This window comes from Astatotilapia calliptera, chromosome 10, assembly GCF_964374335.1.
Source record: "Astatotilapia calliptera chromosome 10, fAstCal68.1, whole genome shotgun sequence".
Classification (NCBI taxonomy): domain Eukaryota; kingdom Metazoa; phylum Chordata; class Actinopteri; order Cichliformes; family Cichlidae; genus Astatotilapia; species Astatotilapia calliptera.
Window position 1 is genome coordinate 8,291,226 of NC_137431.1, and position 14,207 is coordinate 8,305,432.

At 43.6% G+C, this 14,207-nt stretch overlaps 1 protein-coding gene across 2 annotated transcripts in view; it reads left to right on the forward strand.

Moving 5' to 3' along the window:
* LOC113030866 (uncharacterized) overlaps nucleotides 1–13,812 on the forward strand; it is a 119,043-nt gene extending 105,231 nt beyond the window's left edge. For both annotated transcript variants that reach the window (XM_026182619.2, XM_026182620.2), the window contains 7 exons: nucleotides 7,883–7,957; nucleotides 8,088–8,219; nucleotides 8,373–8,474; nucleotides 8,560–8,730; nucleotides 8,825–8,927; nucleotides 9,481–10,983; nucleotides 11,105–13,812. In XM_026182619.2, coding sequence (XP_026038404.2) covers nucleotides 7,883–7,957; nucleotides 8,088–8,219; nucleotides 8,373–8,474; nucleotides 8,560–8,730; nucleotides 8,825–8,927; nucleotides 9,481–10,983; nucleotides 11,105–11,130 — 2,112 coding nt within the window. In that variant the 3' untranslated portion in view covers nucleotides 11,131–13,812. The remainder of the gene's footprint in view (nucleotides 1–7,882; nucleotides 7,958–8,087; nucleotides 8,220–8,372; nucleotides 8,475–8,559; nucleotides 8,731–8,824; nucleotides 8,928–9,480; nucleotides 10,984–11,104) is intronic.
* Nucleotides 13,813–14,207: the final 395 nt, after the last annotated feature.

A 14,207-nucleotide genomic window follows, 5' to 3' on the forward strand; every position in this document is an offset into this window, starting at 1 on the left:
TACTTAATTATACTTATTACAGTCAAGTGCTGCTGTATATCATGATAGTTACAGCTGTAATTAATTTTTCATATGCTTGCGCTGCCTTAGTTAATTATAGTGACCTGTCAAATATAGTAGCACAGCCTATTACCAGAGATCAGACATATGTTTTAAGATGAATCAGAGGCCACATTTATGAATGCAGTTTTGTATGGATATAAGCATGTAAAAAAAATGTTACTCAGCTGATGATTTAAGATTTTTTAATCTTTCCTGTTCATCAGCTGATGTTATGCATCAAAATCAAACCAGTGTTCAGTACTGTCCAACTTCATTAGCTCATTTTACAAAGTGTTGCAAAGCAGCATGTGCAGAAAACTTGATGTGCATATTTTGCATGCTTGCAGATTTACCGCATGTGCAGTTTGGCAGCTGTTACACAGTGAAACCAAGATTTTGAAAAATATGTGATCCTTAAAAAAAATATGGGAGCACAAATGGGGGGAAAAGTCGCTAATTGCTGCCCATCAAATCAATAAGAAAAAGTTGGGTTGTTTTTTTTGCTGTGATGCTGGATCATAATAAATCCAATAAGAACAGAAAATATCTAATAGAATGAGCTGCAGCCTTGCAATCACCCTTATCATGTAATGTAGCAAAATTTCATCTTTGCTGTCCCCTAGTGGTAGTGTAGAAATCCATGTAGGTTACGTGTGATTTGTTTTTTATTACTTCTTTCTTTTTTTACTGCATATTTCAAATGTGTATATGTATATACATTATGAACTGTGTGTTTTACCCTGAAAAGCTGGGGATCCTACCAGTGGTTAGTCAGGTGCTGGGATTACGCTTGCTTCAGTCAGATCAAATTAGAAGATCAGAAATGTTTGTTTCTCTTCTTCAAATCTGATGGTTGAACCAGGAGGTAGTTAGCAACGTATACAACAAAGTTTCTGTCATGGTAAATATTTTTCATTTAACACTGGAACTGAATAACTGATGTGACTGTGTTAATTACAAATGCTTGTTGCTTTCTCCCTGCTTTCATCTTCCATGCTTGCTCTCTCCTGGCTCTGCTTCTATATTTAGAGTACGGATATGTGAGTATCAGCCTAGAACTATTCTTCTGGAGCAGCACAGCTTATACTGGCTGGCTTTTCTACTTCTTGATACTCTAGCACACTGTTAACCCCCAACTAGACTTGTTGACTTTAAGGAGCAATCAGTGAGGGCACATAGTGGAGTCAGGCCTCGCGGCTCCATCATCACTGCATTACTCTCGCTTGCCCCTGCCCCCACCACGGGCTTTGGGCTGCTTATTTCCTTTGATGTCTGCACGATGTGTTTAACAAGCGATAGCGTATCAGATGACACTTGTCCTCCTCTGTCACCTTGTGCTTTGCATTTCAAATGTGTGGAGTAGTTGCAGCTCGGGCGACTGCTAACAAGGGAGGGAGGCCCAGCCTGACCCTCAATGCTGAGAGCTCTCAAAATGACTGCTCCCACCTCAAAACAGGCAGATCAGGTTCATAACTTTTTCCAGCCTCTCTCCTCCGCATGAGAAAGGTGGCCAAGCCCTGGTTCTGGATTTAATGTCTCTGTGTGTGTGTGTGTGGCACGATGAATGAGAGGCAGGAGGAGGAGTGTGTGTGATTCAGGCCCACCCCCTCAGGCTTAATACTTTTCTTGAGAACACAGAATCCACTCACCTGCCCTGACATGCATGCCCCCCTCCCCCCTTCCCTCCATACAGTAGCCCCCCCACCCCACATCAAAGTGCCGGTGTGAGTAATGGATACCCAGCAGAGCCACACCCTTCCCTCCTCTGACTGACTCCACTGCTGGTTCAGTCAGTAGCGAGCACCCAGCAATCAGCTCACTCACACACAGACATGTTATTCACACACAATTAGACTTAAATACACAGCTCCAGAGTTATAGCTAAACAGTGTTTATAGCAAAGGCTGTGTAGTTCTGGTTCAATTTGATGTAGTTTACACAAAAGAAGTCACAGCAATGCAGTCGCTTAAGAATGCGGTGGGAGTTTGGATAAATGGACTTGAAACAAGCGAACAAGCGGAGCGAGCGCCCACATTGTTCTTATTTTTTGCTAGAATCTTCATTCATAGATGTTTTTGCCACACAGTTTGATTGAAGTACCAACCCCAGCTGGATTTTTATCAGGTTAAAATGATGAAAACACAGATACTGAGATCGTCCACATGCCCACAGTCACGTAGTCCGTGTCGTCTTTTTAACGTGCACTATGTAAACTGAACTCAGTGCTTATATCCGAAATGAAAGTTTATCCGATATTTCATTTTGTGCTCGTAATTCGGTCACAGGTAAAGCGTGCTTTTCTACAGTGCTGTTATTCAGAACAGGCCTCTGTTTTATCGACTGAGCCAAGCCAATGTAGCCAATGTAGATTTAAATGGGTCCAAACATGGGGAAAGTATTTCAGCTGCTAAATAAGTTAAAGAATCATCTGCCTGCCTGCCACGTGGCTGCCTACAGAGCTTTGTTATTAGCACAGGAGGGAAAAATACAGCCTATTTTTTACAATTTAGAATTCTCCTCAGGTACTTTACAGGTATTTTACACTTTACTGTTGTGGTCTTTTCCAGCTCCATATTTTTATTCTTGGCTTCTAGCTTTGTACCTGCAAATAGTCAGCTCTCAATGACATCACACAGAGCCAGGAACACACACAAAAAATGGCTTCATTATTTTGCACATTATGCCATGCTTGGTAGGAAAATCCACTGTCACACCATCCATGTGACATAAAATAACAAAACTCTTTAGGCCTATTAAAGGTTTTGAAGTCTATCCCAAATCAGATGTCGATTTGAACACTGCACCTATAATAATCCCACCGCAGACTGCACCTGTTTTTCATGCAGTTTCGCCCCTTCTATCATCACCAGCCCCCGCCTCCGTCTGCTCCTCATTTAGCCGTGCGGCGTGTCCTGGTGCCTCAGTAATGGTTCCAGCGTGCCGGGCCGCTCAGGAGAAATGACAGAGCAGAGAGTCGGCCTCAGACCTGTAGGCCCAGAGCGCTGTACTCTGTCATTAGATACTTTAATGCAGCAGCACCACAGCTCGCCTCCTTCCTGGTTTATCTCGGGGGGTTTTTTTCTTTCTTCTTTTAGCCCTTTCACTTTCACTCCTTATTGCGGGGTGTAATTTACTCATGTGCTGGACGCTGTGGAAAGCCATGCTGGGATGTTAGACCTATGGACAAGTCATAAAGTTGGATTTAAACGGCGAATAAATTTCAACATCAGCAGGTTTATAAAACCTGAATAACTTTTAAAAAAAAAAACTCTGAATCCAAAAGTCAAATGTTATAGAGTTCAAAACTCTGAGTTTAATCAAAGGCATTCGACTAATACAGCAGATGTTCCTTTACAGACGAGACTGAATCTGTGTGTCTCAACATTCCCCTCTTCATTTTCTCTCCATTACACTGACACATGGCTGCAGATGAATGGAGTTTGGCTGCTGGATGGGCCTCGCATTACACCCAGCACAAACACTGAGACGTTTACAAGCAAAGAGATCGTGTCAGGCGACAGAAAAATCCTCAGCGCGGAGCTGAGGACATCAGAAGAGCATAGTTTGTGTCTGCTCCGTTGAAAACACACTGTGATGCCAGGCCTGGCTTGCAGACAGTGCACTTCGTCTGGGATGTAAACAAAAACAGCAGGCCACCCACTGCTGGAGAGAGAAGATGACTGGCTCCAGCTGATGTTTACACACAATGAGCTGCAGTTAATATGGAGGTTAGATACGTGCCGCTCATAGTAAAGCGGGACATGCGCAGATTTTGGATTGGTTTGTTTGTGTGAGTCACTTTTTCCTGTTAGCTCCTCTCTTCTGCAACTTGAAGCCCACCTCATGTTGTATGATTGCAGCATTAAAGCATGTATTTATTTGCAGCTATGTATATTGTGTTTTCAGACAGTGTCGGAAAACCAGACTACAATTTATTAGGAGTAGGGATACATTGTTGGGAAAGTCTGGCCTAATATTATTAGAAGTGTTAAAAAATTATTTTTAGGACAAACTGATGTGATGAAACAGATCAATCTGACATCTGTAAATGTCACCTTATTTGCTGATGCCAGCAAGGCCAATATCGACATGAATGGTAGACCAAGGTATTGGTGCCTGATTACATACACTTTCTTTTTCTTATCAGCTTCTCCAGTTCAGTTTTGTGGGGAGCTGCCACATATATTGTTTAATCCCTTATTAAAGGGATTGTGGTATAAAGTACTGGATACCAATATTTGGAAGGAATTTAAAGTACATTTTTTATTCTATACATAATGTGAGCACAAAAACAATTATGCTGTGCATTTGGAATGCTTGTGTTGCAAGCGGCACAGTGTAATCTGAAGCTTTACTCTTTAAATTAGACTGTTAAATCACTGACACTACAGACCACTAATCAATACTACAGACATAGTAAAAAATCATCTGGTCCTCACCAGTTTCTAAAATTATTTAGATCTAATCCCAGTGGATTCCACTATTTTAACAAAACCCCCAGCAAAAATGCAGAAGCATTGTGTAGAAAACTAGCGTAAAGCTTATGGAGCCTCCTGTAGCAGCTTGAAGTTATTTGAAATGATTTTCTGTATGATTTAATCAGTCTCTCACATCCTCGTGGAGAAATTTTGATCCACTCTCCTTTTACAGTGCTGCTTCACTTCATTAAGGTTTACATATAAAAACATCACATAAGCGTTCAAGTTATAAACCTGTGCTTTTCATGCTGTGGAGATATGTGCTGTGAATAAAGAGCCTGCAGAACGAGCTCAGTAACCAGATTACATTTGCCTCTTTAGTTCTAGGTCGCTAGGGTTGAAAGCTTACCTTCATGACCTCACAGTGCCTCTCTCTGGCTACTCGCCCTCGGGTGTGTTTGTGTTTGTGACAGGAAGGCCCACATTACCTGCTGCCACTCCTCAGCGGCATCTCATCTGAAGTAATTACTCTCAATAAGACGCACCAAAAGCTTCACTCACACCCTTCTCCAACAATCCGTCATCGTTAGAAGTGGAAGCAGACTATTGTGCGGTCTGTTGTTTGTTAGTTTTTTCCCCGGTGACATCCCTGCTGTTTAACTCTGCAAACCACAGTCGTTGCTGCAATTGTTACGGCTCACATGCCAAATGGTGTGTAATCACATGTGCCAAGTTGCACTTCTTGAGGATGGGTGTTTACCTAACTGCAGCCATGTCTGTTTCAGTTCCGATCATAACGAACGTGGAGATGTTGAAACACTTGCATTGCTAGTCCTCTCAACTGTCTCATTAGAAGCAGACAAGTGTTTTCATTTCACTGCGCCAATAAAGTTTAAATATATCTCATATTAATCATGTAACGAGATCCCTCTCGGCCCGCTTCCGGACCTGTAGCTCAGCAGCAGCTTGTGGTTTCGCGACCACACTGTGGTAACACCACTACTAATACTGAGATATAATAAGACCACAGCAGCAGTCATTTGTAGAGCATATTATGATATATTCCCTAACTGGCCATAGTTAGTCTGAAGTGTGTGTGTGCGTGTGTGTGTGCGTGTGTGTGTGTGTGTTGGACCACAAGAGTAGTCGTCCCTGCATTTATCACCACGATTAGAGGATATAAACGCTCATAGCGGTGTAGGGAACGTTTGAAGCCCAGGTGAAGCAAATTCCCACATGTCAAGAGTCCAGCTTTTTTTTCTTTCTTTCTTTTTTCCCCTCCTTCTGTGTGACCACACTACATTTAAGGCTGATGCATGTACTAAAATTACTGTTCAAAAATTGTAGCACCAGAGCTACAAGCTACTTGACCTATTTCTCAAATATAATTCTACATTAATGCTTTTTTTCTGTACACTCCTATTGTGCACACTCCTACCTGCACACCTTTGGTGCACCCGCTGCTATGAGGAAATAGGTGGAGGTGTGATAAGTGTCTTACATTTTGTTTATACATACTAAATGTCATGACGCTCTCTTCTTTTGAAGTGTTGAGAAGAGATCAGGGCTGTTAGTTTATTTAAGAAGCTCTTCATTAACTTAATTAATAAATCAAGTGAGTCGTGTTTTTCCACTTGAATTTCTTTTGTTAATGTTTTGTGTGTCAGTGTGCGTGCTCCTTCCTGCTCTGGGCTGGGGGCAGTAAGCTGGGAATCACTGTTGAAGGCTAGCCCGTGTCATTAGGTGTTTAAACTCATGTCTTGTCCTTATTAAGCATTTGTCATGGTCCTGGGTCTCTTGACCCAGCGTTTTAAGTTTGAGTTTATTTTGTTCATTAGGTTATCTAAGTTCATTTGGTTATTAGACTCCTTGTTTTCTTCCCCTGTATTTAAGCTTCCCCTCACCCTTCGTGTTTCATGCTGCGTGTCTTATGTTATCAAGTTTGTATTATTATGCCTAAGTGTTTCTAGTTATTTTCCCCTCGTGTTTCCAACCATGTTAAATCTCCCCTGCTCTTCATGCGTTTCATGTCTGTGTCTTACGTTGTCAAGTTCGGGTTGTCATGTCTATGTCTCATTATGTTTCCTGTTTTATTGTGAAGAGGTCTGGTGTTCTGTGTTCATCATGTTCAGTTTTACTCTCCCACTGTGACGTCATTATGTTCATGTGTGCCAGCTGTTTCCTCATGTGTCTCCACTTCCCCTAATCACCTCCTGTGTATTTAAGTCCTCTGTTTTCAGTGTGTGATTGTCAGGTCGTCTGTTGTCCACGCCATGTTTCCTATGCCATGCTTCCAAGTTTCTTGTCTAGGTTTTTCTTATTGTTTGTTTAGATTTCCCAGTTTAGGTTTGTGTTAATTTTGCTTCAGTTTGCCTTGCCCTTTGTTTGTACCTTTTTTTCCAGCCATATTAAACGGCTCGCTTTTTGTTAACATTCAAGTTTTGTTCCCTGTTCCTTGGAGTCTGCATTTTGGGTCCTTTTTCAATTCATACAGTCTGCCCTCGCCAGACTGTGACAGCATTGGCAGATGCCAAACACTTAAGAACATGTGATGAGACAGCTGCTATTTGGCGATGGTGCAGAAAGCAATTCTGGGCTTTTGTAGTGGAGCAATTAGATTGAAAAGGCAAAATTTAGAGGGGTATAGAAATGTAGGCTCAGAGAGCAGGCCTGACATGCACAGGACGATATAAGGCAAACCCAGCTCTGAGGACTTAGAACCTGGTCAGTAGCTCGGGTAGTATAGTACTCACGTGAGCAGTTTCACCGACTGCAATTTTCTTGACTGATTCTACAATAATAAAGAGAAACCCCCAACAGTACTTGGCAAGCACTTGGTGACAGTAGGAAGAAAAAACTCCCTTTTAACGGGAAGAGACCTTCAGCAGAACCAGGCTCAGGGAGGGGCAGCTATCTGCCATCAGTTAAGGGTGAGGACTATAGTTTTAAAAGATATGTTACTAGCAATATTAAATGACTAAGTTAACAGCGAGCCACAGATTCGACAACACTTGTTCTAGGGCATAGGAAGCTCTTTTTTGTTTTTGGTTTGTTTGTTTCTTTGTTTTTTGGGTAATCAATCTGTAGACAATCAGCAATATATACACCTGCCAAAGTACTCCAAACCTGCTTTGTAGTACTTTCTAATACAATTTCTAATAATCATGGCACAGACAGATTGCACTATAGCTACACTTTAGCTGGCAGTCAGACAAAATAATGCCTTCATGTTCACCATTAACACACTTGTAGTCTGTGTTTGGCTTCTGGAGTCAGCTAGAGCTCACTTTGTCTATGAGGCCTGAGTCTCATGACATGACTGCCACCCAGTGATGGTTTAAGACACTGACAGTCCGCTGTATATATGGCCTCTGAAGAACTCACACTGACACACTGCTGTCTCCCTGTTCTGTCCCCTTCAGGCTCGCATGGCACTGGATAAAGGAGCCCAAGCGGTGATCTTTGATATCAGAAACGATGCCAGTGCTGCTGCTGAGGTGAGTGTTCAGACCCTGCTAAAGCTAGAGTTGCCAATAAGGAAAAAGCATGCTGAAGTTTCACATTCAGTATGATGTTTCTGTCTCCTCCTGCTTTGTTTACTATCATATTTTTGTAACACACACACAGCTGCAAGAAGTAGACTCCCTTCCCCGTCCAGTTGTGCTGGTGGAGGATAATAATGCTAAGGAGCTGATGGATTTGGTCAACAAGAACGAGGAAGCCAAAGTTGTCATTGAGATCAAGATGGAGCCAAAATGGGTAAGCATGCTGGAACAAGCCGGATGCTTTCTGCAAAGCTGTGTAAATCTAAAAATTTCAATTGTCTTAGTTAAGAGGCAACTTTTTATCTATTTATGTCTTTTTAATATGAACCTAGCGAGTGTATAGTGCAATCTTCTTTTCCCTTTTCAGCCACATTATGATGTTGGCATCCTGCTCACCATTGTCCTGGCTATTCTCACCATCATCCTGATCTTTGCTTTCCGCTACAAGTGCAAGTCCAACAGAACTTTGGTGAGTGACAGCAGCAGTGTTGGTAGGAAAGCCCACTAAAATGGATTCAAAGGTTTACCTAACGCTCCTCCTCTTGTGCATGCAGGACTCCGTCCATCAGCAGACCATGCGGGCTATTAGTCAACTGGAGATCAAAATCTACAGCTCTCAGGGCTGCTCGGGCTCGCAGCGCCACCGTGCAGCCTGGGGTTCGGCCAGCAGCTCCAACTCGAGCCCCGTCTGTGCCATCTGCCTGGAAGAGTTCCAGGACGGGCAGGTAAGAGGAGAGGGTGAGGGTGCACATTGCAGCTGTAGATTTAAGCATCGCTTTTCAGTTGGACATTCTAAGAACCACCTCCTTTTCGTCCCAGCTTCTGAGGATTATTTCCTGTGCTCATGAGTTCCATAAAGACTGTGTTGACCCGTGGCTGCTGCAGCACCGCACCTGCCCACTCTGCATGCACAACATCATGGGTGAGGACGAGCAGATTTCTAGTTGTTTTTTGGTGAAGCTGCTGCAGAAACTGATGGTTTTCTTTGACTTTACAAGACAAACAAAGTTTAACTGACCACTCTAAAGCATCCATCCATCCATCCATTCTCTTCCGCTTATTCTTGTCAGGGTCACGGGGGTCTGGAGCCTATCCCAGCTCTCTTAAGGCGAGAGGCAGGGTACACCCCGGACAGTTCACCAGTCTAACACATAGAGACAGACAACCATTTGCACTCACATTCACACCTATAGGCAATTTAGAGTTACCACTTAACCTAACCCCACTAACTGCATGTCTTTGGACTGTGGGAGGAAGCCAGCGTACCCGGAGGGAACCCACACAAACACAGGGAGAACATGCAAACTACACAGAAAGAGCCTGGCCTGATGGTGGAATTTTGTGATCCAGATCTTAAATCTAAAGCCCGATTTTTTTTAAAAATATTTTTTGCATATCATAAATGTAACATTCTTCTTAATAAGTGCTGTATTTGCCAGTAATTGCTTTATTTTACCTTCTGCTTTGGTTCACAGGGCCGGAGCGGCAGTCCCAGAGGAACAGACTCCAGCAGAACACAGAGCAAAGCCAGAGCTTCTTACATCCTCAGCCTTACAGCAGTCCCCACAACCATCCCTACCCCCAGCATGCTATCCCCTTCTCTATGAGGCCCCACTATCCTCGTGGACCCTCTGGACCTTATCCCAATCTGGGCCACTATAGTGGCTCCTCTCCCATGGAGACTCAGACTGTACGTTTCCTCACCAGCAGGCCGTTGGGCTCAGCCTGTGGGTACCACCTTCCCACGGAGGTTCCTGGGAGGCCCCACAGGATTGGCGGTAACTGTAGGACCTCCACCCACCACTACACCCCCCGCCGGTCCTGCTATAATTACCGCTCATCCTGCCCAGGCCAGCGCAGCGCATCCAGCTCAAGACTGCACCACACGGTCACGCCACAGACCCGTGGGGCACCTGCCCACAGCCGGCAGGACGAGGGAAGCTGCTCGGGTGGCAGCTACCGTACGGAGCGCAGCGGATACTTAGCTGACGGACCAGCGAGCGACTCCAGCTCAGGGCCGTGCCACGGCTCATCCAGTGACTCAGTTCTCAACTGTACTGATGTGTCCCTGCAGGGAGTTTATGGCAGCTGGTCCACCTTCCGTAGCTCTCTGAGCAGTGACTATGACCCGTTTGTTTATTGTGGACCAGGTCCCGGACATGCGCCCCGCAGGAACAGCCTGGAGGTTGGTGCCCAGGCCCGGCCCAGGTCCCTGGATTCTGTGGTGAACAAAGCAGGCTGCCCTGAAGAACAGCCACAGACTGTATTCAGCCACATCCACTACCACCGTCACAGACACCACCACTATGAGGAGGGGGAGCACAGCCAGGGTGCGAGCAGAGGTTCAGATGAGGAGCAGGTGGCCGCCACTGCCACAGCTGCACCTGCTGTTCCTGTCCTGGACAAAGACTCAACCGTGTCCCCTCCTAAGCACAGCCCCTGCCACTGCCCCAAAGCAAACTCCACTGATCGGCCTAGCGCAGGGCCTGAGTGTCCAGACCACGACGCCGGCAGTGCCGCAGGACCTCCTGTGCTTATGTCCCCAATCTCCTTACAACTCCAGCCCCACTGCTGCCACCAGGGACACGGACACCCTCCTGCTCCTCTCGGGAGAGTGGGAGGATGTGTGCTTGAAGGACCCTCTGTTCGCTTCCATCAGAATATGGAGCTGCAGGATGACCGCAGCATCCACATCCACTATGGTCAGGGCCCGGGCTTCTGCTGCTCTCCTCCTGAGCTGCACCCCACCTTGCTCCCTGTGCCCCTCATTCTGGACTCTGGTGGGATGGAGGACTGGCCTTGCTGTGCTGGGGCCCATGTTGTGTGGCAAAAACGGGTGCAGCAGGCCCACTCAGAGCCTCAGCTCCTGGGGCCTGGGACCTCTATGGACAGGCCACCCTGTAGGTTCCATCAGGGGCCTGCTGCTGAGTGCAACACAGACATTTGTTTATACTGCCAATCATTACAACACAATCAGGGTGGGTGTCACTTCTTTGTCATAAATGCCATTGCTAGCTGTGTGGTCTCAAACTAAAGCCTCTTTGTTTACTGTGTTTATCATCATAGAATGAACTAGAGCTTTTTTGTGTGTGTCCACAGGATCAGAAGAGGAGTCTGGAGTGTGAGAACGTATTGCATCCCCATTATCACACTGCTACACAGGAGCCAGACTGGACAAGCCTCTCATTGGCTCTCGTGTCTTCCACAGATGTCTTTCCACCAGCAGTGCCTTCACACAGATGATCCCCCAAGCTCAAACAATCAAACGATCGTCACTATTAAAAGTGCAATTAAGTGAAATTTTAGAGTCATTCTCAACCCTCTATGATATTTAATAGCAAAATATACTAAAAGGAATATGTGAAGATGAGGAAAACAAGTTCATATAGCAGAGAGGAAACGCCCTTCTTCTGTGCATTTACTCCTTATCACCTCGTAGGAAGAACGCCCATGCTATCACAAGTTCCCATGCTCCTTGGTGACAGCTATCGAATGGTCCTTGCTGAAGGTGTTGAGCCCTCGTGAAGTGAGACTCTGTCTCTGCAGCGTGTCCCAAACTCTCTTCTCTCACATAATAACTTGATTTATCTTAGAGGTACTTCATTTTCACTTTTTCGTCTTCCTTTGCTGAGTCCAGTCTCAGCTTGAGAGATGCTTTTCTCTCCAGCCTACCTCAGCTCAGATTTCTTAACACGCCTCAAACACGAGGTCCTTAAAGGTACTGCTGTAGTGATTTTATTTTTCCTTTTTATGTCACGACCATGTAGCTCCCACAAACTCAACAAAATCTCTCTGCAGTCTGACCTGTCCAAACAGAGAGGAAAGGTTGATGCTCAGCCCCTCAAGCAAATGAGCATTCACTGAGGTTGCTGAGCTTTGCATGGGCCTTTTGTTTTCACTATTACAAATATGGCAGCTGTATTTTTTCTTCTTTTTATTTCATCTGTCAAAATGAATAGATTTGACTGAATTATGTTATCGTCATTACAAGCTATCGTCTTGGTATTGTCATTTCTTTTGCCAGTGGTTACATCACGTTTGACCTCAGTGCTGTTAAACCCCCTGATCTGTGCACAGTGAACAGGCCTCAGCAGAAGGACGGTCATCTGCTGCTTTAAACTCATCACAATGTTGTAGCGTCCTCCACAGAGCTCATACTCTCCACTTGTCTTCCAGCACCTAAAGCTGTAGAAATATGCCTTAATAACTAGGTATCAGTGTAACTGGAGTAAAGCCATGCTAGATACACCTAGCAGTCCTGAACATCACTTTAAGGAGCACCAGTGTCCTTCTTTTGCTTTCCCAATGTGTAGATCCCGAGTAATGTCTCAGGAGCAATCAGACACTGGAGAAAAATCAAAATAAAATGCCCAAAGCGGTAAAATAAATTTTTTTTGTTATTTTAAATGTGCGTTGCCAATCTGTGCCAATCATGAAGAAAGTGCCACCTCAAATCATAAGACATCCACGCTGTGCTGAACACTTGATAGAATTAACTTTTAAACCTTTGTTACCTTGGTTTCCCATCTATCCTCCACAGGCTGTATCTAAAAATGGGCATAGCCCATGTGGAAGTGCCTTAAACCTTTTTGTAATGGCCACACATCCATCTTTTATGTAAAGCCTATTCTAGCCACTCTGATAGATAACAGTTGGCCTGACGCTATCAATAACAATGACCTGCTTCTTTTCTAATTAACCACAGGCTTCTTGTTGTTGTACCAGACTAGAAAATCTGAGATCAGAGCAGTAGGAATTGTGTTTTAGAGTGGAATTCCTCTCAAGGCTCAGCGAAAATGTGAAAGGATTTTACCTGCAGTCAGACTGCAGACTGAGCAGAGAAAGCATGGACATTGGCCATGTAACCAGTAGCACTTACTAAACTCTTACCGGTGCCTTATTCATGTAAACAGGAACACACTAAGCTCTTACCTGTCTAACCAAAGAGGCAACTTCTTGAACACAGTTAACTCTTAATATGTTGTGCCTTTCTTTTCTTTTCTTTTTTTTTCTGCTCCCACCCATCTTTTGGATCCCACTGTGTGCTCCCACTGACAAGAGAGGACATGCTAGAATAGAAGTGGAAATTATTTTTGGAAGCTTTTTTTTTTTTTGGCCTGCGGTCCCTCGTACCAATACCTCACTTTGAATGTGTCAACTCAGTGTCCTTTAGCTAAAGCATCAGGGTTTCCTTTTTCTGTCCAAATGGTCCCAGAGACTGAGATGGAAATGACTGAATGATAAGCAGCACTTTGGCTCAAGTAAATTTTATAGAAAAAGAAAAAAAAACAACATAAAACTTTATATAGTATTAATGGAAAGTAAGCCCGGAACCATCAGCACATGGGAAAAAAATTGCATTAAGTGATGCCACACAATATCTAGTGTGATTTCATCCTGTTCAAGATCTTTCTCTTTGTGTCATTTATGTGTTTGTATGGTTTTTTTTTTAATGTTTTGCAAGAATAATGAGCTGAAACTGCCTTTTCTAATAGAGTGGGAAAAAAAGAAAGTCCCTCCAGAACTTTAAGGGATATGTCAGTATATTTTGGATACTTTGTGTATAAAAAAAGCGAACAACAAAAACAAAAATGAAATAGTGTTGTATTTTATATATAATAGAACATTTCAATATAGTGACATGTCACTAATATATTTATTTACTAATATATTTATCCATTTTGCCCAGGTTTGAAAGTGGTTTCTGTATAGACTGAATGTTCCTATATGGAAACTGACCGGTGCCATCACAGATGTATCAACCTGTCTTCATTCCAATTATATGCAAATAAATTATTTTGAAATAAGTCCTCACTGCTCAATTCATTATTTTCTTATTCTTGTTTTGCTTGATATTGCTGTGCAATACTCCAGATTTTGGTACTGATTTTGATCTGATACCAAGTAAATACAGGGCCAGTATTGCTGATGCTGATACTGATACTCTCATTGTTAACCTATAAGGGGTTCGGTAGGGGAGAGCAGTGTGTTGTGATTTATGGGATGAATCATCATGAACTTGGCAAATTCTGAACACATTTTAATGACCACTAAATGATACGATATGATATTTATTTATCATATTTATCATTTATCTTCTTTCTTTCTTTTTCTTTTACAAATGATATAGTGCTTATATTTATGCCTGGCCTGTATTATTATCATTTAAGGTACCCTACCTTCCAAGTTAAAATAAGCCCCC